The 25,953-nt window shown below is 41.6% G+C and overlaps 1 protein-coding gene across 1 annotated transcript in view; it reads right to left on the reverse strand.

The window, feature by feature from the left end:
• RSRC1 (arginine and serine rich coiled-coil 1) overlaps window positions 1-25,953 on the reverse strand; it is a 104,705-nt gene that overhangs the window by 45,527 nt on the left and 33,225 nt on the right. Inside the window, exon 5 of the mRNA XM_065747873.1 lies at window positions 4,009-4,045. Within this exon, the coding sequence (XP_065603945.1) occupies window positions 4,009-4,045 (37 nt within the window). The remainder of the gene's footprint in view (window positions 1-4,008; window positions 4,046-25,953) is intronic.

Raw genomic sequence — 25,953 nt, forward strand, 5'->3', positions numbered from 1 at the left:
CAATAGTCAGCCTGCTGCTGCCTGAGGGACCGCTGCCCAAGAAGCTGTCCTCAGTGAGATGCAGGCAGAAGTCAGCGCCGGGCAGGGACAAACCAGCTTGTGACTGGGGCTGGGACTGGAGAGGACATAGCCATGCACGTGGACGTCATTGTTACCTGGCCAAGAGGTGGAAGGGACCTTCCCTGCCTCAGCTGGGTCCTGCAGTGCTCATCTGACAGTGCTGGGAAATGGGCTGGGGAGCCAGGCTGACAGTAACAAGCATCAACCTTAATGGGAAAGAACTCATTTATCAATTAAAAGGGGCAAAAATTAAAGGCTTTGGGACAGTGCAGGTCACTGCGTGCATTTTTAACCAGGAGTAAGAATTTTCATGGTGTGCATAAACCATCTTATGTACCTGACCGCATTTCTCACTATGGCATGGAACATGATTAAAACTATCTTTTTTACTCCATATATTAAATTGATATTTTAGATGCTCAGATTTTTTTTAGTATATATTTATATATAAAAAAACTATTTTGTTGCCATCTAATGGTTATTTTACAAGCTACAGGCTACAGACTACAAGGGTTACACCACCAGCATCTTTCAGCACCATTCCCACCCACTAGCCTGATTGCTTACCTAATAGCAGAAGAGGATCTTACTTGTTATGTTTTCATTTTATGACAACTTCCCATTTAGGGCACCTTCTGCATAGCTGTCCACGCTTAAGACAAAAACCTGAAGGCTTCCATGCTGGGATGCACTGCCATAATCACGGCCACACTCCCCACCTCCCCCAGTGCTGCCTCTTGCTCCAGACCTGTCCTCCACGCAGGAGCCTCGTCTGTGATCTCAGGGAGGAGGGGAGACTGCTCAAGTGCCAAGAATGGGAGCTGGGGTGTGAGAATCACAGCTCCCCAGGAGCACTGTGGTGGCCGTGATACCTGCCATGTAGGATTAACACCTTCTAGACAGAGGAACAACACCTTTGTCACTGCCAAGAGAGCTCCAGTACGGAGATCTGCAGACAGAGAGCTGCCAGGTGGAGTACACCAACATTAGTTATCGTGAATCCCTGACCTTAATACACACTACCTGTGTCACACTACGCAACTAGAGGCATAAACAACGAGCTGCTGCAGCTCTGCTGGCAGAGCAACATGCAGCAGTGCAATAGGCAGTGCACAGGAGCTCCATCTGCACCTGCTGGTGGTTATTGATCAGAGAGGAGCGCCGGCCTTACTGCCAGACAATAACCATATTCTTACAAACCGCTGATGAGCTAACAAGCTATTAATGACAGGTTGCTCTCCATCATTTAAAACGGACTGACGCTGCTGCTTGACCACAAGGACAAGGAGGTTATTGCCTTGAAATGTTATACAAAAGACACAAATAAGATAGCTCTGCTGAAGAAACCACACGAATAGCTACCATGGTTCAATTTCAGTGGAGCTACCAACAGAAAGCAGAACTGCAAATATTAATTTCCTATTCCAGCATTTCCAAATAACCGAGCAAATAACAAGCAAGCACCAAAGCAGCTCCTCCAGCTGGGTCTTCTCAGAAGGAATCCATCAAGAGGGCAGCGAGGCCCAGAGCTGTGTATGCCCCATCCCTGCAGCGCTCAAACTGGGCAGGATGTGACTTTGGGCACCTGGTCTATGGGAGGTGTCCCTGCTTATGGAATGGGGGTTGGCACAGGATGGGCTTTATGGCCCCTTCCAGTCCAAAGCAGCCTGCAGCTCCAGGACTTGCATGCTTACTGACTCACCAACAGCCACGTGACCCTGAGAAGGTCTCCAGACTACCAAGAAACAAGCTGTTTATGAAAGCATCTGTTTTCACACTGAAAATATTCCCAAATAACAACTTGCAAAATGTTTACCCCAGTTTTGAAAAGCAGCCGTGTGCAGCGAGATGCTAAATGCCCAGATGGCAGATGCCATTAAGCACATGTAAGCAGTAAGACAGGCTGCAATCCAGCAAACAGTATCTATAAATGTAATGAGAAAGCACATCCTATTTTAAACAAATGATTAAACAGTAGATTTATAATAAGTAGATTTATAAACAGTAACTAAACTCTTGTTTTCATTGCTAACTTTGGGGAAATAAATGGAGGAAAACAATTTCTTACAGGTACTTGGAGATGCAGTAATGCAAAGCAGAAGAACTAAAGCAATAGTGTGGCTTAATTCGTCTGAGAAACGTCCCCATAATTTACTGGAGTTCAAAGGTCTTTCTGAACTTGTCTGCCATAACATTGAGATATAAAAGTTTCCAGCACGAATTCTCCCATCTGCAGGTGCCTCGGGAAACAGCTCATTTCCTTGAGCACCCGTTCCCAGGACAGATTTTCTAAGATCACAGGGAAAAGGAAAAAAAGTCTTAAAGACCTGGAGGTTTTTGACAGATCTTTCATAGGAATACAAAGCAGCGAATGTATTTCATGGAAAAGACATTATTCAAGCATACAGTGAGTTACCATCTCAAAGAACTTCAGGTGCCGTTACCCTGCCAAGCTTCTTTCCAGCACATTTTCCCCCAAATCCCCACAAAGCTGAGGACGTGAGCGAGCACTAATCCTGGCCCAGCCTCCCCTGCCCCAGCCTGCTCAGAAACCACAGACCTCCTCCTCCCGAACCTGCAGGTTTGAGGTGACATTATAAATCAGACTCACAGCTCCAGCTCCTGCAGCACTCCCAATTTAGAAAAAGTAGCAGTCACGGTCATCTGTCAAGACTACAGCATCTTTATAATGCATTAGAAAAATCCTCAGAACCCATCAGATTACAACAACCTGACACCAGCAGAGGAATGAAACATTTGAAAAATTTATTTAAGAGATTCAACTAGCGTACAAGATGCCTATGAAACTAGCAAACAAGATTAATTTTCCAACTGCTCTTACAACTATTCATAACGCTCAGCTATTTATTCCATTTACGGATTCAAAATACTAGTAGCAATGGAGCAGTTAATATGCCATCATTATAAAAGGGAAACTGTTGACAACTGTGCTGGAATATACACGCTTTTCATCCTGCTGTTACTCCACAAAGATACTGGAACACAAGCTCCTACAAATCACGGTGCCCGTGTGATCCCCAAAACGGGAAGCAACAACAGAAAAGCATTTTTTTTTTCCTGCAATACGCTGTGATAAGATTTTATTTTAATAGCAGGATGGAACAGTATATATTATTTAGACGCTGTATGAAAAATTAAGCATGAATTTAAACACTTCTCCTGCAGTACTGGAATATACGTGCCATTAATAGTGAATATTTTGATATAATGGGATTTAATAATCTGTTTAGATGAACTACTCAATGTTCAGATGATGCTGATGCTAACATTCCATGCTCAAGGAGCTTCAGACTTGTGACAATATTGCATTTTTTCCAGTTGTGATCAACCGATTTGTTTTTAATGCTAAGTATGTCTTGCCATCACTTGCGGTTTGAATATGTTTACTTAAACCAAAAATACTTTGCATCTCAATTATTATTTTATACTGCAGCACTGAATGGAACTTAAGTCAATACATTATTCATAAAGCACAGACAACAAAAAAAAACAAAGCTGTGCACTCCTTTCAAAGGCTCCAAATTACTAAAACACACCATATTTATGCATGCGATATTTGATTGCGTGTCTTTTTTTTTTTTTCTGTTGTTTTTTGTCACAAGTTTGTTGATTTCAGATCAGGATATGCCAAAAAAACCTACACCAAAACCATTTTTGTTTATAATTAAGGTAATCATCAATCCAAGGATTGTAGTCCGTTTTATTTCATCTCTACATCAAAAAAAGTAATTAAAAAAAAAATTAAAATTCCCTTGAAACAGTAAGATAAATGAAAATGTAAGTGCCTTCACATAATAACAGTAAGCTGACCCTCTGGGAAATGGTTGACTTTCTCAATTCAAGGTATTCAAAGCTCATTCAAAAGTGTTCATTTGGAATGCAGATATCAAAGATGATGCAAATGTTCAAGAGAAAATTAAAACTTACCAGATGTTCTAATCCAGCTTTGATGTTCCCAGCGTCCCTGTAACAGAAGAACAGAAGTCCTAAATAGTTGCTAAACCCTTGTCTAAAACAATTCATAGTTAGCTCTGAAAACGGCAAAGCTGTGAAATCTCCCAATTATGTTCAATTGTTATTTTTAATATCTCAATCGTTAAAATATTTTTAGAGCATTGATCATCCAAATGCAGAAATATTGATTACCTCAAATTTTACCTGCCTAAAAATCATAATAAATGTTTGCAAAGCAACAGGACACTCCTTTGAAGAAGCATTTTTCGCATAATTATCCCACTGCTTCATAATGACATTAATAAAGCAAAACTTTGCATACTGGTATTTATGAAATCCACGTTCAATGGCTTTATATTGGTCCTGCCTCATCACCACTCCAACAAAATTACTGGAAAGTTAAGAAGGTGCTGCAGTGCATAAGTTGCACGTTAACTGAGCACACTGTGGGGAAAAAGAAGAAGAAGCACCAAACTATAAAAAAAAAAATAAAAAAGGAAAGAGAATAAGAGAACTCAAAGCAAAACACAGCCCCTGAAATATCCTGCCAAGGACACAGCGTGATTGCTGTCCTGGAGCAGCAAAGGGCACAGAGTTACCTGCAACTGCTCTCTGCCACTTCAACAAGGGAGAACCCAAACCAAAGCAAAACCAATACAAATCCCTGAGCCCAAGCCGCCAAACAAAGGAAGCTGCTTCTGGTTTCATTGGCTCCAGGTTCTATCTGCTTCCAGAAATGTAACCATGTCTTTTGAGGAAGGAGGGCTTTAAGCATGCCAAACGAGGAGAAACTACACCCAGGAGCTCTTCAAACAATCAGTTAATGAACTGCATGATCCACAGAACCATAGAATGGTTTGGGTTGGTAGCTTAAATAGCAATTGTCTTTCACAACCGTTTTGAGGTGCTAAACGGCCTTAAGGAAATTGCTTGGGAAGCAGGATCCGAGACACTGATGTTAGGAGCCCCCAACTAATGGTATAAAACCTGCCCTGTTAGTGGCCTGTCCTGACTTCATCAATATTGGTACAACTCTTTTTGCTCTGTGCTGAAAGCAGACTTAATTCAATTATAGGTCTCAAAACTGATAAAAATGGTCCTGAAGTGGAAAATGCGAAGAGATTATTGGCAAATGAATAAAGATTTGTATCGAACTAACACACAAGAGTACAGCAGGTTTGGTTTTTTTTTCTTTAATAATTCCCTGCCTAAAGTCTTCTGGGAACAGCGAGTTTCCCTTCCCCTCATGCAGCACATCGATTTCTGAATTAGACTGCAATATTAAATAATTAATATACTTGCCATGATTGATGCTTTGCATTAGTTGAATATTAGGTTATCAATCAAAATCCACTTGGTTTAATGTAATAATATTGAAAAAGTGTCACTGGCTGTTCATCCAATTTGTAGTTGAGGCAGCACAGATAGTAATATCGGTGTAACACACGGCTCTAACGCAGGAAATGCAGTGGCTGAACACCCATAAGGCAGACATTATCAAACAAACCAGGACACGGTTGAGGTTGTCCTAAATAAACCTCGTGGCACCTGTCACTTCCAATGAAGCACTCTGTGCAGCCCACGGCTGCCACGCATCAATCAGCAGGGATGGCTAGCGAAGCCACGGCAGCAGTTGTTCTTTCTAGTTAAAAATCATTATCCAAATAAGATTCCTTTTACAAATACATTTCAAAAATAGCATCATGCAAAAATCACAACTGTTGCTACAGTTCAGTCATGATGTCCTTTGAAGTTTAAGCGAACCTTCAATTCTCACCAAATATCTCCATCATTAATGACATAAAATACTTCAAATAAGTGGCAGTCACAGTTTCACACACATCCACAATTGTTGCAAGACCATATGGGAACTGTTGAATCATGGCCTGAACCACTGATGGATCACCTGAGGTGAGCACTGAGTCAGCCACAGGAGCACAGGTGAAGGCAATGTACCTGTGTGACTGGAAGGAGTGGAGTCTGGCTCCACCTCTCCCAGACCCCATTTAAGGGCTGACCACCACTGGGGAAGGATCTCTTTCTGGAGAATACACCTTTTGGAGTTTTTCCTCTGTGAGCCTGAGACACAGGTGAACATGCCATCTCTTTTCAATTATTCCCTTCCACCACGATAATCTTCCTCGTTATACACCTTGACTACCATACTATTTGAACTGCTTATTCTGTAAACTATACATCTGTTAACAATACAACTACATTATTCTAGAAAGAGACAACAGAAGTTACATCAGTATCAATTGTCTTTATTAGGTGATAAAGCTCTGCTAAAAACTTCTACACCACACTACTCTGCTCCCAACAGAACACCTAGTTGCCTTCCAAATGGTCTCTTAGTTCTCATTTATTTCTCTGGTTCTTTAGGCAAACTTGGCTTAGACTTGAATTGCATTCTACCATCACAGAAGCTCTGGCACTGAGCTCCCCCAGGACAGCAAGGAGTTTGTGATGCAGACCACTAGTTCATACGCATATATTTTAAAATTGTACCCCAAAGCCAGTAAGCACAATATTTGGGACAATCCAAATGTTAGTCTTTAGTAACACCAAAGGAAAAAACTACAGCTGAGCTACATTTCATCACCAGTCACAATTTTCAAGGAGCACACACTGCCTATTTTTCTTGTCCATGTTTTCAGCCCCTACTTGCATTCTACATAAAAACACCTCAACATAAACAGCTGATGCCTTCCAATGTTTTCAGAACTTCTTTATGAACTTCAGCAGATGATGATGTCTTCAACATTTGAGACAATTATTCAAGAATAGCGCCTTGAACTAGTCTTGACTTCCTGCTCCACCATAACCTGTGGTTACCTTTACTCTTCCCATCATTAGGTATCACTGTCTCTTCCCCTGTCAGTAAACTATTCATTCCAAACTGATCTGTAAGGCAGATTCAGATAAGGAATTTATTACAGAAGCCATTACTAACACAGGTATTGGTAATACTCCAGTTTCTGACTAAATTATAGCATTTGTGTTAAGACAAAAACCAGAAAACCACAGCTGTTAACAGCTTCCCTTATCTCTCGTGATGTGGAAACCCCGATCCAAAACTCAACCAGCAGCAAGATCACCTCTTTCAATGGCCAATATCTCATGGTTTCCCAGACCACAGCTTGGCCCTGTATACTGCTGGCAAGAAGAAAATTAGCTTCCCATGTGACTACACACTATTTACTTCTTCTACTTGTGATTATGACACCTGCACGCTGAGCGTTCAGTAGTTAGCATGCACTTGCAGTTCCTCTCTCAGCTAGATGGAATGTCACTGTCAGAGTTGCAGAGTCCTGGATGCAGTCTGTAGAAATGGATGACCACATCACACTGCACTAAATTTTATAGCTTCAGTACTGCTGTGTAAAATTATATGTTCATGTTTCCAAGTCTGACTGCAGGCCATACAGACTAATTTCAGTAGGCTTTGAAAGAAACAATAAGAATTCCAGAGAAATCCAAGCCCTGTGCCCGTCCTTCAAACCCCTTTCAAGAGGGCAGTGCTGAATGCTGATTCTCCCAAGTAATCCATGACCGGTCCAACAGCACACCAGGGGTCTGGAGAACTGCCTGTAAACACTATGCAGCATGCAGGAACAGAACTCCAACAAATGCCTTACTCTTCAATGCTACTGGTTAACATCCCTGGGTCATAAAGAGAATCTCACAAAGTACGGTTTATATTTTTGTAGCTAAGCAGAAATTCTATCAAAGACGGTGTACCAAAGGCAAGAGGAGAAGAGCAAAGAAAGCTATTTCCTCTTGCCTCTTACATAAAGATGGAGGAAAAGAAACCTGAGTTTAGACAGTAACATGAGCACTACTACCAATTAAACCTATTAACTGAAAAAAAAAAAGTAAGATTTCACAGATTATGCATTTATGTACTCAAGCTGCTTGAAAACGAAGAAGACAGATATAACATGAAACACAGTCCGTTTTGGCACTTCTGAGATACAAAACCTCGTGAAGCACAGTAATGAAAAACAAAAGCCTTGCAGTGAAGTATTGAAGTTGCACAAAAAATCCTCAATACTTCATGTGCCTCCAAGAAACTTCCTGGGCTACTTAACAGACTTAGGAGTTCCTCCTATCCATCGCATCCTAGTTTTGCCTGGTTACTGGAAGATAAATCTACAAAATAAATAGTGAAAATGATTCAGAAGCGCAATGCCAGCCACAGAAGGGTCGCAGGTGAGAGGAAACTCAGGGCAATAGCTTGGCTGTTATTCTGCCAGGACCAAGCATCCAGAAAACCAGCATGATAACGTTTGCTGAGAATATACCTTTCCATGTCAGAGTTCAACAGGATGAGATGCCACGCAACCATTGACTTGATGCTGGATGATCACTCTGAATGCTGGAGGAAACAGCCATGATATTTTTAGAAGAGTGAATGCTGTTTTGCTCTTACTTAATATCACATCCAAGCCGTCTGGAGCTGGTCCTGAAGTGTGAGGACTTCAAAGCTGATATTATTGTGCTCAGGGGCTCCATCACTCCAGTCAACCAAAGAGTTTATTTCACTTGGGGAAAAAAACAGTAAGAAGTTTGGCCAACTACTAATAAATTAAATTTGATAAAGATTCAAGAAGATTATATGAAGGTCACTTATCAAAAGAAGGAAGAAAAGCAGGAATGCCTCCCCACACATAGAAACACATACAGAATAGCACAGAACTGCCGAAGAACTCCGCAGAATATAATGCAAGCTAAATTGAATCATGCTAAAACCAGGGACTTTAAATAGGACACAAGGTGAAACGATTTCCATAATATGTTATCCCAGAGAGAAGAAAAATCAGTACCCAAGAGACCTTATCAAATATTCAGGAGGGAAAATATATATATACAGCCCTTTCTCGCAGAGTAAAATTCAAGATTTTATGCAATTGAAATAAACACTGAAACTAAACAGAGAAAGAAAAACCAAAGTGCGGAGTTGATAGCTTCAATATTTTCAAATAAACTCTACAAAACAAAAACAAAAAGAACACTTTCTCTCCATAAGTGTTTCTCAGATAAAGGCGAGCTGAGATAACTACTCCAAAGCTCCCAGATCTGTTTACTAGGAGTGGAGATCACGTATAAAAATCCTATAAATTATCAAAGCAGATTTATTTAACCCGGTTGCCAGTTCAAGCCATTCCTCAGAGAAACCTGGAAATTCAAAGGACTTTGTCATTTGCAAGTCCTTGGAGTTTTGATACACGATTGAGAGGGGGACGCTGGTTTGGATTTCTATTTTCCCCCCCCCCTTTGCTGTACTGTGCTCAGGATTTCCCCCACAAGGAGCAAAACCTTGTTAATCAAGGCCTGAACTCCCAGCAAACACAAGCAATTAGGCTTCAGACTTTGCAGTATCACTGCCTTTGTTAACCGCATTACTGTGGAGTTTTAAATAAATTAGACATCTTTGGCCTATTTTACCTTTTCTGTAATATTATTTAGTAGATATTCAATTAAAACACATCCTGCAGGTGAAAGTGTATGGAAACATTTCAGTAACGGACGTCGGTGGTAGTAGGAAGTGTTGCTAATTAGTCTCTAAGTACAAAATAGATTACAAAAGTAGCAAAAAGCCCAGCACTGCAAATGCACAGAACAGCACACTGAATATTAAACAAAGCACAGCGAGTTTTAATGTCAGTAAACACAACTATAGGAAAAACTCTCCGGACTGGTAAAGAGCGTTACAGGTTAATGAGGAACATATAAAGAGTGCACAATAATTACCATACCTAACACCTTACCATCTGTGTTTGGATGGCTGCAGAATATAAACACCGTTCATCAGCATTAATCTGAAACTAATTACACCTGCAGTTTATTAGCAGAATTTTGGGATCATTATTTTAACGTTAGATTCTCCTCAGCTGCAGTCAGCTCTCAGCTGTAAAGGGTATTAAATTTAACTATAAATCAGTGAGAAAACTTCAGCGTTCTAAGTACTAAAACCATCGGAGTGCCATCGATTTTTCCCATTTCAGAAAGCTTTTAAATCCTCGCCGTTCACCCAATTATGACTGTACTTAACCTAATGAAATTTCATTCTGTGGGAACAATACTATTCTTCAACAAATTCCTGAAAAATATAAGATTAAAAACTTTGACACAAAGAATAAACTCCTGGAGAAAAGATGCAAATAAAATTACTATCACCATCTTTTGTTTTTTATTTGCAAGTATAAAACCAAAGAGAAACAAAAGCATGGAACATAGCATCTGTCATATCAGAATATAAAAAGATGATCCTGGCACAAAATGAAAAAGCTCTAATTCATTTGCAAATCAAGCCTGCCAGTTCTATTTCAAGCTGGCGGTAACTGTCAAGAGTTAACAAGATAATCACTTTCAATCCTGCCTTCAATGGTACATTACACTGTTATTCCATTCAATAAGGCCGTTCTTTGGGGCACTAGATGAATGGCTTTCATTTCTAACTCACACAAAAAGTTGCAAAAAAAAAAATTAAAAAAAAAATAAAAATCCATGGGGCTTAAGATAGAAATCCCTTTATGGGCATTTATCTGCCGGCACTTGCTTTTAGGCAAAATGAGATATCTGGATACATCGGTGTCCATTCGCTTCCTCTGTTCCTTCAGGCCCTCTGTCTGTTGCACAAGGAAACCTCATGCCCGTGGTCCATCTCCTCTACAACCACCTATGCATTTTTCCCAAATGGACAAAACCTTCTAGAAGAAAACCTGTGTTAAGTATTTCAAACCTCCTTGCTGTCAGAGAACTTTCCATTAATCTCTGGGAAAAAAACAAAACTAAAAATCAAAACCAAGACCTTCGTGCTTCTGCTCACTGCTCCAAATTCCTGCTATAAGATGCCTTCAATAAGCTGCTACATACAGTTATGCATTCCACTCCTGAACATTCTGGTGACAATTTACATTTCCTATACTAAATTCAGAAGTGATTTTTTTTTTTTTTTAATAATTCCCATAGACCTCAGTTCGCTAAAGAACAATTTACACTACTATCTGAATTTAATATCTGAAGAGAAATGGACTTGCCCAGCTTCGGGCCTGCTCCCCATCATCAACGCCAACAAGCTCATTGACAGTTTCCATCAACGAACACAGCTTCTGTTTTTAATAACCATAAATCTTCCTGGCACTCAGGGAGCCATCCTGTCCATCACCTTAGATGCAGTGAGCATCCCAGAACGAACTTTCTGAATCATCCTGGTACTCTATCACTAGCATTCAGCACCAATTGGCTTCCACAGCCTAGGTGAAAGACAAGGATGAGCCAGTACACCTTACTGTTATTGCTAAGGATGCAGGCAGCACTGTGGAGCCATGGGCAGGTTGAGCTGAGAGCCACAAAGTGACACCGCTGAGATTCTACAGCCTGTGACAGCACTCAATCCAATTCCAGCACTCTAAAATGCTCTAAAATGCTTTTTTAAGCATCAAAATCCCATTTGTAAGTGCTTTTTCACCTCTTCTGTGTCCCTGAAGCCTGATTTCTCCCTTTCACGGGGCCTGTGTTTATCTCCCCCATGAATACAAGGTACTCTGAGTATACTCAAAATGCCTACAATACGTTTAACTGTCAGATGGGCAGAGGTTTTCATTCCTACATGGAGTAAAGACTTATTCAAAAAGAAACACACCTACCTGATGTCCAGTAGTTGATTTCTAACATCCCAACTACTTCATCGAGCACAGCCTGGAACACGTCTGATCACAGGAGACTTGAGTTGCCATTTGCATTTCACAATTGGTTCCTACTGTACTCTATTGCACAGAAGGTCTTTGCAAGTCTCCTGGCTTTTTTCCAAGCTGGACACTCCATGTGAGCTGAGCATACACTGAGTGGAAGGAGAAAGCCAGGAGATCCTCCAGAGCCACAGAGTCTGACATGATGGAGCAGCCTCCCCTGTGGCTTTAGGTCACAAACAGATCTGTATTTTGCTTATCTGTCATTTCTTTCTCCAGTACTTGCCAATATATGATATATATGATACTCCAATCTTTAACTATATAGTTTACAAGCCTGTTGTTATTTGGTAACAGCAGTGCTAAAATTGCTTTTGGTCTTATGCTCATTACACATCTACTTTGCAGAGAAAAGAATTAATGGATGTGTTCAGAGCATTGTTACACCAAGGCTGAAAACACCGATGCCAAAAATATTATGTTAAGTACACAAGAAAAATTCAGTAAATTACAAATAAACATTTTTAAATGGAAAATTTTACATCTCAAAAAAAAAAAAAAATAACGTTGTCTAAGTACCTCATGCTGGTGTGAGTTGGCCTGAAACCTTTAAGGCATCAAGTCCAAATGTTCTTCAGGTTTGAGACCCGTGTGATGTAAAAACATTAGTTTTATTCTCCAAAATGGCTGGTTTCATTAATAGGCTTTTAACCTTTTACTTGCATCAAAGAATGCAATATCGTCTATCTAACTCAGCATTTATCACATCCAGTGCTTCACAGAGGACATCTCCAGCGAAAAGAGAGAAGCACTGGCTTTGCAAGGTGGAACAAACGGCCAAGAAGTGGCCAGTCGATGTCTGGACCAGGAGTCTTGCTAGGCACCATGTATTTTGGCTTCCCTTCAATGACAAAAATAATTCATATTGCAGGCCACAGATTTGCTACCAAGTGGACCAAAATTAATAGGTAAGACAAATATATTCAGCGTGCCTCATTCTACAGCCAAGATTCCCTCAAACATTATTTTTCTTATACAAAGCCAAGAGATTCCTGAAAAAATTAAGCCCCATAAACACAACAGTTTCCAAGGACACTTGGATGTGAAGCAATTTGGAGCTTGGATAGTAAAACCAGCACTTCCAATTGTACCTTCAAATACTCCGAAAAGCAGCACAGATGTAAAGTATTCTATAACAGCAAGTTCAGAACAGACAAGCAGCCAGATCCTGCAACAGCAAGATTCTCCAAGGATTCCTCAGAGAGACCTGGAAACGTGGATGGTCAGATGTGGATGTGTGCTCCCCATTCTCTGACCACAGAAATCTTCTGCTCACAGAGCCAAGGCACTTCACTGCCGCAGACCCCTGAGCGACCTGATTTCACAAGCTTAACTCCATCAATATAGCACTGGTCAGAACTGTAACATACACACGAGTCTCAAATGGAGGGAAGAGACCTGATCCTCAGCCCTGTTCCTGGCTGCAGTATACTTGGCTATTTTTGTTACTACTCTGCCCTTGTGTTTCCCCCAGAAAACCACCTCTACTCTAAAGCAGCACAGCTTCGTTCTTATTCACAGCCCAGCAGATTTTCCATGCTGTTCAGTAGAGTAACATGAATACCTTGCTAAGTACTATCAGAGTGCTACACTGAAACATGACCTATCCATCCTCTGATAGAGATTCAAGGCAGACTTGAAGAGAAAAAGCCGTTACATCAAGTTCAGCATGCAGAATGACTGACCAGCGTGCTGTACTGATCCACAGAAGCAGCGTATTGAAATTACTGGAACAAAAAAAAAAAAATGCTGTGCATTGGCTCACGTCCTAGGTTTTCAGCTTTGGCTGAAAGTCACAATCACAATACACGAAACTGCGACGCCTTGCGCACAAGTGCCAAAGCCCAGCGTCCCCAGAAACCCCAACTGGAACCGTTCCAAGCAATCAAACGTTGGTGTAACAATGGTCAGGACCGAACGGACTGCTCCACAATGGCGTGACAGGATAAGCCGCCTGCTTCGCTTTCTGTTCAGGCAAGATATTGCAAAGTTATGTGAACGTTTGCACAGAATGGTTTTAAGTCGTTAAGAAGAGGTCAAAGTGTTGTTCGTGCTCTCCCTCTCTCTGTACACATACACACATCCCCTCACTCTGGTCATTGTGGCTTTTGGTCAGCAGGGATGGGTAATTGTCACGCCAATACCAACAGCAGGCAATAGAGACACGAGAAACTGGAAGAGCCACGTGAAGAAATTTAAAACAATCCTTGTCCCTGTGTGCATCAGAGGAACAAATTAACTGCAGACTTTTTATCTAAAACCAGACAGAAACGTAGCATAACCGATACCTGGGATAAACAGAAGTCTTCTACATGCACAGAAGACGGGCAAAATCCTTCCCATCACACTTGCTAACTCTGTCCATATCTGCAATTTAGGATGTGCTCTTTTTCTTGTACAACCATAACGATGTTTGTAGCACAAACTAGAGCACAAGTTAAGAGAACAGTGTCCAGCCTTCACCCGTGGCATGCCCTAGCACACACTGCCTGGTGTACTGCAAAAGTGTTCTTAAAGGTTTTCTTTTCACCTCTTCTATGTGCCGCACTTACGTCACCCATCACAACTACAGCAACGAGGAAGGCTGGAATCAGAGCTCTGCAGAGCAGCTGCGCCCTAGCAGGACGTGAGGGGATGTGGCTGTTGAATGACAAAACGCCAAAGACTGAGAAATATTTGAGAATACTCTAATAGCCCAGCACCAGGTAGGTTTTCAAATTAAAACACAGACCCCAAAGTCATAGCCCAGGGAATTCGCTATCCCTTGAATGTGGAATTGATCTGAATGCAATTACTTTACTCTTCTAGCTCCATTTGACTTTGAACTAAACATCAATTAGTCCACAAACATAATACTGCAAGATCCGTTAACTCCAATACTGACTCTTCCATAAAAGATCTGAAGCAAATTTATTGGCCTTCATTTAATAGCTTTCAGCAATCACAAATATCACACATGAAAGCTCAACTTCATTTTCTGATGGTCACTTAAACCTTTAATTCTCCTGATAAAACTCTCTCGGTCTTAGTTTTTTCAAAGCTCTAAATGAGCAAACAGGACACCACATAATATATGCCATACGCACAGGTCTTCTCTGAAAAGCTGGGACCTCGAAGTGCTTCAGCTGCGGTACACGCCATTGAGCCACGGCCAATATAAGCTAATTTGAATAATCAATATGACAACCTTATTTTTCTAATGCAAACAGGATTGATACAGTAAGGTGTCTCACTGCCACATCACAGTCATGGCCTCTTTTAACCCCTAATTAGATTTAGGCGATTATCCCTGCTCTTCCTTACAAGTGTACAGCCCGGATAAGAGACGACAAAAGCTATCTGCCACTTACTCAGCCTTTGCAGACTGCAGGTTATCCAGGGAGATACAGGGTAAGATCAGCAAACAATTGTTATTCATATCATCTACAGTTTTAAGATAGTCACAGTTCTCCATACACGCTAAGTGAAAATAGCCCAGAGCATTAGGTAAATGCAAAACGCTTAAGAACATCAGCGTTACACAGATGGAAATTCAAGGTGATGTTCGGGAATTAATTCAAACTGGTTATCACAAAGAAAACTATCTAGCAACGACTCTCTTTTTCAGACAGGAAACACTGAGCTCTCAATAGACTTGTGCTCATTGTGTATTGGTGCGTAATGCTGAGTACTTTACATGGATATTTCCAAAAGTCAAACTTAGAAACAGCAATCCCAATAGAATTACATAGCTAAACAAAGTAGTAAAAGACAGAGAAGATCTATTACAGAAATGTAATCACATTTCATTTACAAGAACTCTTATCTCAAGCATTTAAACATAAAATTTAAACAGTTTTCCATTTTATTGTGCTCAGTATTTGAGCTAATAAGATATAAAAGTATAATCACGTTAGCAACATTTCTATTGCATTACATAAACACAGTCCTAGATTAAAGGCAGAGCAGGAAGAAGAAAGCACGATGTTGCACATGAAACCGAGCGCGTTTCTCTGGGCAGAAATAAATACCCCGGAATCACGTGTGAAAACTGTAGTGCTAAAACCAGATCTTGTGTTCATAGTACGTACTTCCATATATACTATGCACCTGTGAATGTGTTTAACATGTTTCTTTAACCAAGAGAGGTTTCCCTCCGTAGTACAGTTTTATTGTTATTGCAGGCCACACCATGGCAGACCTCCAAGGAACATTTACCCAAGTCAGGTGCCACCCCCTCACAGCTGGGGTAACATCCTTTGTTTTGCTTCCAATTACTGTATATAGTGCCATCAAACAACCCTATCTACAGTACTTTATTAAGGTAAAGCAGCCTACAGCGTGGCATCCATCTTGCTCCAGAGGGCTTACCTCCCATTGAAGGCTTGGCTTATGGGATGTTGGGCAACGTGCTACATGTGTGAGTAGCCTTTGGAAAACACAAAGTCATCTGGATCCATCTGGCTGCACTGCCAGCTCACAAACAAAGCTTGCAGAGCTTGAAGGGCTCATCTAGAAATAACCAAGCACACCAACACTAAGAGAGAAAGAGCAACCACTAAGGACAACCATTAGTCTTCTACTTGGGATACTCTAACAAGAGAGAATCTTATTTCCATTTCATCCCATAAATTTCTCATCAACTTGTAGAAAAACTAAACATTGTGCTCTCAATAAATGCTTCCATGGGTTGGATTAAAATAGTTACTGAGAATGGTTTGATATAGAAAGAAGTCAGCATGAAAAGAATTGTTCCAACTTCTACATTTTTCACTGGACTGCAATAATGTGGATTTATCACAGAACTACTGTTACACAAGCATCAAGCTTTTCTGTACTGAAAACTGCAAGTCAAGTTTGGGAACAGAAAGCATGCAAAGAAACACCCACTGCAATGGGGGCTCACTGCAGGAACTCCTTCTGCCTCCCACATAACCCCCCTGCTCCTGGAAGGATCCCCAAGGAGGAGCTCATGCCGCTCACTGAAGTCAAGTGGACATCCACCATCACTGCAGCCTAAAAAAAAAAACCCAACAAATAAAACACCAAAAAAAAACCCCAACCTTATTTATTAAAATAGAAAAAGAATGAAGTAATTATGGAAGGAGAGTGCAGTTTCCTGTTCCCAGTGTTCCCTTCTACACCCCTTCCCTTCCCATGCCCAGCAGAGGAAAGAAGGAAAGCTGTGCTTTGGGAGCTACAAGCAGAAGCTGCCACACAGCACGAGCTCAAACACAGCCATGTGAGCTGACATCCAACAACCCAGACTGCACATAACAGAAAAGGAGAAACAAGTGAGAAAAGTTGGTGGGATGAGAAAACCACTTGAAAGCTCTCGACATGCAACTGTCAGCACAACACGTCTGTGATTGTGGTTATTACTTACTTCCAGTTCGTGTTTTCTTTTTTCTCCTGTTTTAAATTGTGCTTCAATTGGTAATTTATTGAAAACAAATGAACAAAAGCTTCAGTGTTTCCAATTACCACCCATATGGCTATTTCTCAAGAGAAGATACCTATTTTATAACCTTTAAAGTTAATGGAAATAGTTTCCAACAAGCTCTGGGATGTAAAGCATGGGTTTTTTTTTTTGGTTTTTTTTTAATAAATTAATCAGTGGATTTTCATCTTTTGTCCTCTTCTATACAAAACACATTTTGACCTTTTAAGCAAGACTTAATGTCTTCCACTGCATATGAGCCTCCACCTTCTATTCCACCTTCATGCTCATAGAGCATCCCAACTTCCAGAGGCACACCAGAAAGTAATTACATGTAGAATCCAATACTACAGCCTTAGCTAAAACTTCATACGGGGAAGGTAACAGGACAAAACAAGGATTCTGGCCATGAAGAGTAATACCTAGACCTGCTGTTTTGCTTGGCTTAATTAAAGACAATTGCTCTGATGATCCAACGCTACGCACTGCCAGCAGTCAACAACTACTTGCTGCCAAAATGTAACTTTAAGAAAAGAGGAGGGAAGAAGGAAATGCAAAGGAAAACTAGAAGGAGAAACCCCCTCATTCCTGCCTTCCTCCAAGGCTGAGCTTTGCAGTATTGGGCATGTTTGTCAATCACACTCTGCTGAATGTGGTCCTATAAATACATTATGTGTATTTCTTTAATATTTTGTCAAAGCACAGAGCAGTGCCCACCTGACAAGAATCAATAGGAAAAAAAAATCCTTTTCTCTCTTTGACACAGCACGATGCCATTAAGCAGCCTTCAGAGATTCTGATCCGAGCAGCAAAGTCAGACCTTCCTGATCAATTCCTTAATCCATTTTGAGAAAACAGACTGATCTTGCTCTTTCGATTTCTGTCCAGGAAATGATCATTCCCAACATAATTCACCATTAAATGGGCCTTGTCTTACGAGAACTTCAGCAGCTGGAGGCAGATGAGGAGCAAGCTGGGATCCAGGAGAATCACCAGGACATCTAACAGGCTTCCTCTGGGCTTTCCACTTCTACCCTGGAAGTCACTGAAAGCATTTCCCAGCCTCATCCTTCCTGGATCTTTAAAGATGTTGCTTTTAATGTTATGAATGATTTTTATTCCAGAAAAATCTTCTGGTGACCGCCAGGGCTGCCACAAGGCAAACGTGGAGAAAACCCAACATGAGGCTGAAGAACTGATGCCACAAAAAAGCATAAGGCTGGAGGTAACACCTACTAAACATGGCGAGTCCTGTCAAGATGAAGGTGTTTAATTCCAAGAGCAAATCAGAATAGAGATGAGCTGTTAAGAGCCTGTGCACCTGCTATATTAAGAACTCTGACAAAAAACAGGCTGGGAGAAACAGCAGTTGGCTCAAATACAGACTCCTCTGCAGGAAGGGCCTAGAACATTCACACTTCAGCAGGAAATTCTTCTAACAAAACGGTGTTAAAGCAGAGAAACAAGCCTTGCTTGCATCCCTGGCAGCGCCCAACCCAACTTACCCAGGGAAGCCATCCCACCATCCCCCCAGGCCATCCTGCATCCTACAGAAGGCTGCCTGCTCAGGGCACCTATCAGCTGGCACCAGCTGGGATCCAGGTGTGCATGCATCCACTCTTTCCAGCTTTCTAAAACTTGTGTAGACGCCTGTCCAAATCTAGAGCAGATTCGTTTTTTCTTTTCTAAAGCAAAAGGTGATATTCAACTATGGAAGTACTTGTTTTGGTAAATTCATTAAAGAATTTCATTATCAAAAGCCATCACATTTCATATATATGTACACACATATATATACACACACAGAACAACTAGAAATTACATTCTCTTTTACAAGAAAACATTTGCTGTTTTTTTTCCCCAGTTGCCTGTTGTTTGCTTGCTCAGAGAAAGCAGTCCTTGCTCTGCTTGTTTTGTCTTACTTAAACGATTGCTGGGGACTCCTCTGCTTTAGTTCCACGATAGCAAGACCCTGGCTATATGTTTAGGTGATTACTGTATCTCTGCAGTTCAGTATCTGCAGGGTGTCTGAATGCCACTAACTACTTAAACCCAGTAAAGAGATTACAGCTCACGCTAACTGGATTTTCACAGCTCCGTATCATTCAGTTTGGATTCCTCGTACACAGATTAAGAGAGTCCATTAAAACAGCAGTCAGCTGCTCCTGAAGTGCAAGGTGCCCTGGTATAAAAAGAGCCACATGTTTACATTTGGGGAGAATGTGAGTGCGTGTGTAAATGAAACACTCTTTCAGAGAGAATACTCTATTTAAGGAATTATTCAATTTTAAAACCCAAGATAATGCAAATTATATAGTTATAAAAGGACAATCATGGTGGTTGGCAGTTTCAGAGACAGCATAGTTTGGAAAACAGCTTAAAGTAATGTGTGTCTTTGAAGATATAGCCTTCAAATGGATTCCAAAATCTACTTCTGCACATAGAAGGAATAGGCATGGCCTCGTAGGATGCGAATTGAGCAGGGAAGCTAATTCAACAAGCATCTCTAAAAGACAGAGCTATAAAGCTAGAACACAACATCTATACTTTTGGAATTCCTACCACTACAAGTTGATTTTCATTTCTTCTCTGAAAGTGTTTCAAAGTGCAGAAGTGACACAGCTCCACTTAAAAACAGGTATTTTTGTGGTTTACACAGCTACCTGGGCCACCAGGCAAGGTGGTTTTCCTCACTTCCAAATACGATTCTAATTTGAAAACACTAAAGAGGAAGGATGGGACACATCGATCCAAAGCACGTGTAACACTTCGCTCAGTGAACACTTCTTCCTAAGCACTTGCTTAGGAAGGAACCACGCTGTTGCTTACAGTCTAGTCAGAGAACGTAACAGGGTTGGTAAAAATGAAAGAGCTACTGTGAGGAAAAAGCTATTTGCTTTCTGGACCTGGTTGTTCACTGATATCCATGCAGTTGTGCCCACAGCTCACACGTGTGCTCCCTGCCTGGAGTCCACGCAGTATTTTGGACTCTGCCAGCAAAAGGCAAAAAAATACCATATGCTGCTGCCTCAGTATTGCATCCCATTGAATAAATGAGCGTCCTTTTCAGATAGGAAAGGGGATTTTTAGCAATCAAAAAGGAAAATCAAGTCCAACACAGCCCAAATGACAATAGCAACAAATCCAGGTCAAAGGCAAGTGACCTCAGAGCTACTCCAGGCATATGGGCAGCTCTTTCCTTTCCACGGGGAAACGTTCACTCTTCTTCCCATTAGCCTTTGCCTGGCTTTCTCTTCAGGAAGCTGTCCTCACTTGGCCTTTCAGCTCTTCCTAAGCTCCAACAGGTGAACTTCTGCCAGCACAACCAACCCGAGCACTTCTGAGAAGGCTCCTCAGGTCTGCAGGCACCACCTGCACTGTGCCCTGCAGCAGCTGGGCAGGAACTAATCCAGATCACTTAATTCCCCTCAGCACAAAGCCTAAAAGGGCAAGTTATGAAACCAGCATGCATAAAACTGATCTCAAGGAACCACTGTGATTATATGAGAAGTGATGACACCTACAGTGGCCTGTACATTTGGATGCTGCCTACAAGGACCAAGAGGCTATTCCTACTATATTATATTCCAACCTATTCCACTACACGTAATAACGGCAAAACCACTCCAGCCCGTGATCTTTATTGGTAGGCCTATGAAAGAAGATTAAGTGAGTGTTCTCTGTAAGTTCCCAAGGTCAGAATCCTACTAAGAACCAGTGAGGCAGAACAGCTAGGGAGCTCTGGAACATCTCCAGCATGAGGATGAGGAGGAATAGGCTTCTCGACACAGTCTTGCACTGGCTCCAAGTTTCTGGACAAGGTATTGGCTCAGAAATAATCCTTACTTGTTATATTTCGAATCAGACTTACAGGTATGCTACTTCTCCTTTGAACTCCAGCTGCAAAGCAAACAAATATACTTGCCCAATACGAGCTTCGAAAGCATCTTGAAAAGAGCCCAAATAATTAAAAATAATTGATGAATTAGACTGAGCGCAGTGCCAATTAAGCAAATGTTGTAGCACCCTGAACATCAATTTATATTTGTACATTTCTGCTACTTAATAAATGTATCTTGTCATGTAAAATTTTAAAGAGAAGGCCTTAGAGTGACAAAATCAGTCTCAGTGTGACAAAATCCCATTTGTAAGTGAATAGAGATGATTGAACACAAATACCTTAGGCCAGCAACTACAGAGATTATGTTTTGGAAGCAGCATGTGCATAATTGGATCAGATAAACAGGAACACTTTACAGATTTTGAGAGCCACCCCTTGTTGCAGCAGAGGGTATGGGAAGTGATAAGCTACCAGTGGCCCTTCCCATTGTCTGGCCCATTAACATAAATGCTGCACCCAGAGGAATTGCTCCTGACCTGAATTGAAGCTGGCTAATTGCTGGATGTGTGTCAGACCCAAAGAAGTTTGGGCGTCTCTAAAAGCAAGACCATTTTTTCCCTACTTACATCACGTGTTTTAAAAGCAGAACGGCCATCAGGGTTATTTTCCAAAAGCTGAACTCTGTGGGAATGGATTTTTAATGTGACTTTTACACAGAAAGTGACCAGGCACCAATTAACAAAATCCACAGAAATAGAAGCAGGCAGTGAATGCGTGAGCTGTATACTCACCTGCTTTCTGTTGGCAAGGCTGGAAAGTGAGATTTAAAAAGTAGAAGTGCTCCAAACCACATCATGGGAAGAAGGAAATATTCCTTAATAGGAATAAACAGCAGTGTTTTACTCTAAGGCAGTACACTGTTGGTGAGACACACTGCCTTATCTTCCCATTTCTGCAACAAAAAAGTCATGATTTATTACGCAAAGATCACCTAGTAATTGTTAGCTCTTTCAACAAGTAATCTGAAATGCAAGAATTTACACTACAAATGGACCCATTCCAAAACCTGTGTGTCAGTAAAGCATTTGCTTGGCACACGACAGCCCACTCCATCGTTACAGAAACGTAACGAACGGTCGTTAAAACCAAGCGGAATAAAAATGAAAAATAAATAAAGTGCTCCTGCCTACTGTCAAGGCAACGTTTCCCAGAGCAAACTCCAACTTTCAGATGCATTTCCTCACTCTTTAACAGCGGTGTCTCGCTGTTCCTCAGCATGCTGAAGGGATCTCTCCTCCCAATCAAACATTTACCCTTCGCCACTGGTGAAAGGCAACAAGATCTCTTTACAACGTCTCGTCTTTTTCAATAAATTTTGCATGAAAACATGTTACCCAAGCACAAAGTTGCCTGCTGTCACGTTGGAAGTATGATAAATGTTTAATGAAAACAACACCACACAGCTTGGTGTCAGACAACAGCTATCACACAGCCCTGCTTTGATCTGAACAGACACTTAAAAGGAGTTCTGAGCGTGCTTTGCACCACAGAACTCTATAACCTATATGCAAATAGGAGAAAATTACCATAAATGACTTCCTGCTGCACCACGTGCAAAGAGGTAAGGAAAACATGACAAGCTGCAAGAGAATCTTCAACACCATCAAACTCTGAGGTGCCCAACGCTCCCTGTTATCTCCTAACACCTCCTGCCAAGCCCTGCCAAGCCCACCCCCGTGCTGCCACTGTCCTGGGCCATGGGCAGCATGGAGCATGAGGAAGAAGCCCTGCAAATGCTCTGCTGAAGTGCCACCAAGAGGTTAGATCACCACCACAGCATATCCCAAGTTGGAAGGGACCCAAAAGGATCACTGAGTCCATCTCCTGGGCCAACAGCAGCACTCCATTTTAAGGAAAAAGAATCATGCAATTGAGATGTGAATCTTCAGCTCCGTAATGCCTCTTTGGGAAGTTCAGCAGTCGTCAGCCCATTAATGCAAAAATGTATTGATGGCCTAATAAGGAGCAGAAATTAAACGGGTGGTCGGCTTTGATTAATGGCACAACACTTCTTTTTTCCATAACAACTGAAAAGCTGCTCTTAATTTATTCCATTAAAAATTGTCAAAAACACTTTAAAAAGTAATTCAAAATTCTCCTGCTGAGAAAGCTAAGGTGAAACCAATAAGTCTAGCACAAGTGATTCAGAGCTAACAAGTTTCTTGTCCCCTGATCCAACAACGAACAATGATCCTTATGAAAACAGCACTTCAGTGCCTTAAGAACTTAAAATGTTCCAAACCCAACGAAGACCTGAAACACCAGAATTCAACAGTGTGTGCACACAGGTCACTGAAAGCATGTATGCAAGCTGCTTTAAAAAAAAGCATAACTAAAAAAAGCACAAAAGATGAATATAATGATTCAATTAGCAAAGCTGGTGGCAAAGCACTGCAGCGGTAGAAATGCATGTTTCAGCAAAGCACAACTACTGAAAGAGTTGAAGACAGAGGATTACCAGCATGCAAAAGTATCTGGGGTGAATTACAGTTACATTCAGAAAAAAATGGCAGTTTACCTTCACGTGAAGTGATCTTTACAAGAGAAGTTGGAAAAGGACAGGTTCGAGAAGCAGAGGCAAAAGGAAGCCAACTGCTGGAGGAGCTCTGAGGAGAGGGACCTGGGTGTCCTGGTGGATGACAGGTTGGCAATGAGCAGTGAGCCCTGGTGGTCAAGGAGGACAATGGGATCCTGGGGCGCATAAGGAGGAGTGTGGCCAGCAGGATGAGGGAGGTGATCCTCCCCATCTGCTCTGCCCTGGTAAGGCCTCACCTGGAGCACTGGAGCAGTTCTGGGCTCCCTGGTACAAAACAGGGATCTGCTGGAAAGAGTGCAGCTGAGGGCTACAAAGATGATAAAGGGTGTGGAACAGCTCCATTATGAAGAAAGGCTGAGAGACCTGGGGCTGTTCAGCCTTGAGAAAAGAAGACTCAGAGGGGATCTGATCCACATCTATAAATACCGAAGAAGAGGGAGGCAAAGGGATGAGGCTGGACTCTTCTCAGCAGTGTGTGGTGACAGGACGAGAGGAAATGGCCACAAACTGAAGCATAGGAAGTTCTGCACCAATGTGCGTGGGAACTTCTTCACAGTGAAGTGATGGAGCACTGGAGCTGCACACAGAGCTGGTGGATCTCCTTCTCTGGAGACCTTCAGGACCCACCTGGACACCGAGCTGTGCAACCTGGGCTGGGAGCTGCTGTGCAGCGGTTGGACTCAATGATCTCTGGAGGTCCCCTCCAACCCCTACAGCTCTGTGATACTGTGAAAAAAAATCTCATTGCACATATAAGGCCAAGATTTTCCTGGTTAAATAAGCCACCTTGCAACACTTAGAAAAACGCTGCACAGTCCAAAGTGCATTTTTAAAAGGTCACTGATGTCCACGAGTCAGGATATAGTCTAGCTAATGCTGTACTATTAATTGAAAGACCACTCAAAGAGCAAAGCTTCCAAACTGGAGCACCGTATTAAGATTCGAAGCTGAAACATGGGATGAAAAGACTAAGCCCATTGGAATTAGGGGAAATCAGAGAGAATTCCGTTTGGAGGGGAAGAGAAGGGATAGAAAGGATTGCTCTATTTCTTTGGTGTAAATAATCACCGGTTTTTGATTAAATGTTATTATTTCTCAAAATAAATGACAAATGGAGTTAAAAATGAAACAAAATGTGCATCAGGTATGGGATTAATGAGGATTGACCTCATAGACACGCTTGGAAAATCCCATTTTGGGACCAACAGGTTGCCTGATTCAGTCGTACCCAGAAGAACGCCAGGCTAGAGGCACAAAGTGCACGTATACATCCCATTTTATGTCAGATAAGGTATGCTGAGATTGTTTCATTGTATGAGAAGCATATGTAGAGACATCAGCAGAAAGGATCAGGGTGCTAAGGTCTGAACATCTCCCAACTACAGATTTCTGGAGAGCTCCAGTCACACTCATGGCATTGGCTCCTTCCCTTGACACAGAGGCACTGGTTTCCCATTCTTTATTCACTAATTACATTACATAAATGTTTTTTTTTTTCCAATCAGAAGAAGGTACTAACATGAAAAACAGGAAATGGGGTAGCCAAGTGTAGGAGCTGATCAACTGCTTTGAAGGAACAAAGAACACAAAAGTTCTGTTTTGTGGGGATTTTTTTGCTTTGTTTTTTCAAAAAAGTCAAATTTAATGAAAGAAAATCACTAGATTAGAACTTACTGTTAAGTACCAGACACCAGATGTCCAGTACGCATTACAAAATTCTGCAGAGTTGACAGAAAATGCATCACAGAACATACACTGGCCCTCATGTGATCCGTCCCATTCTATTTCTAACACCATAATACACAGAAGACGTGCTGGGTTCTGTAACATTACAAAGGTGTGGTAACACCTCAGAACAGCACCTGTCACTGAAACACTTCAATGAGACCAGGAAAGCCACCAATGCCTGTGTTAAGCACAAAGCAGCAGCACTGGCTGAGCTTTAGGACACAGGAACAGCCCAGAGCAATAGCGTGCACAGTACCCCTGCTGCAGTCACGGGTTGTAACTGGAGAACAACATTGTTATTTCAGAGAAATATGATTTGAAACTTGGCCTACAAGTCTGGATGAAGAGAGAAGGCTGCAAGCTGAGCCAGTGCTTTTGCTTCAGAAATGCTGGCAACAGTTACTCAGCAAAAGACATACCATTTCTTGGTTTCTTTAATACCTTTCCAGGCAAAAGGAATGCAGTTCAAACTACTACTATGGGATTAGGAGACAAAAGCACACTGATTAGTTCAGAATATGTGTAAAGCAGAACAAACAGCATAGCATCAGTCAGATAGCTGCTTGAGAACAATTCTTGC

This window comes from Cyrtonyx montezumae, unplaced genomic scaffold (assembly GCF_038088225.1).
Source record: "Cyrtonyx montezumae isolate F1298 unplaced genomic scaffold, pur_monq_1.0 scaffold_5, whole genome shotgun sequence".
NCBI classification, from domain to species: domain Eukaryota; kingdom Metazoa; phylum Chordata; class Aves; order Galliformes; family Odontophoridae; genus Cyrtonyx; species Cyrtonyx montezumae.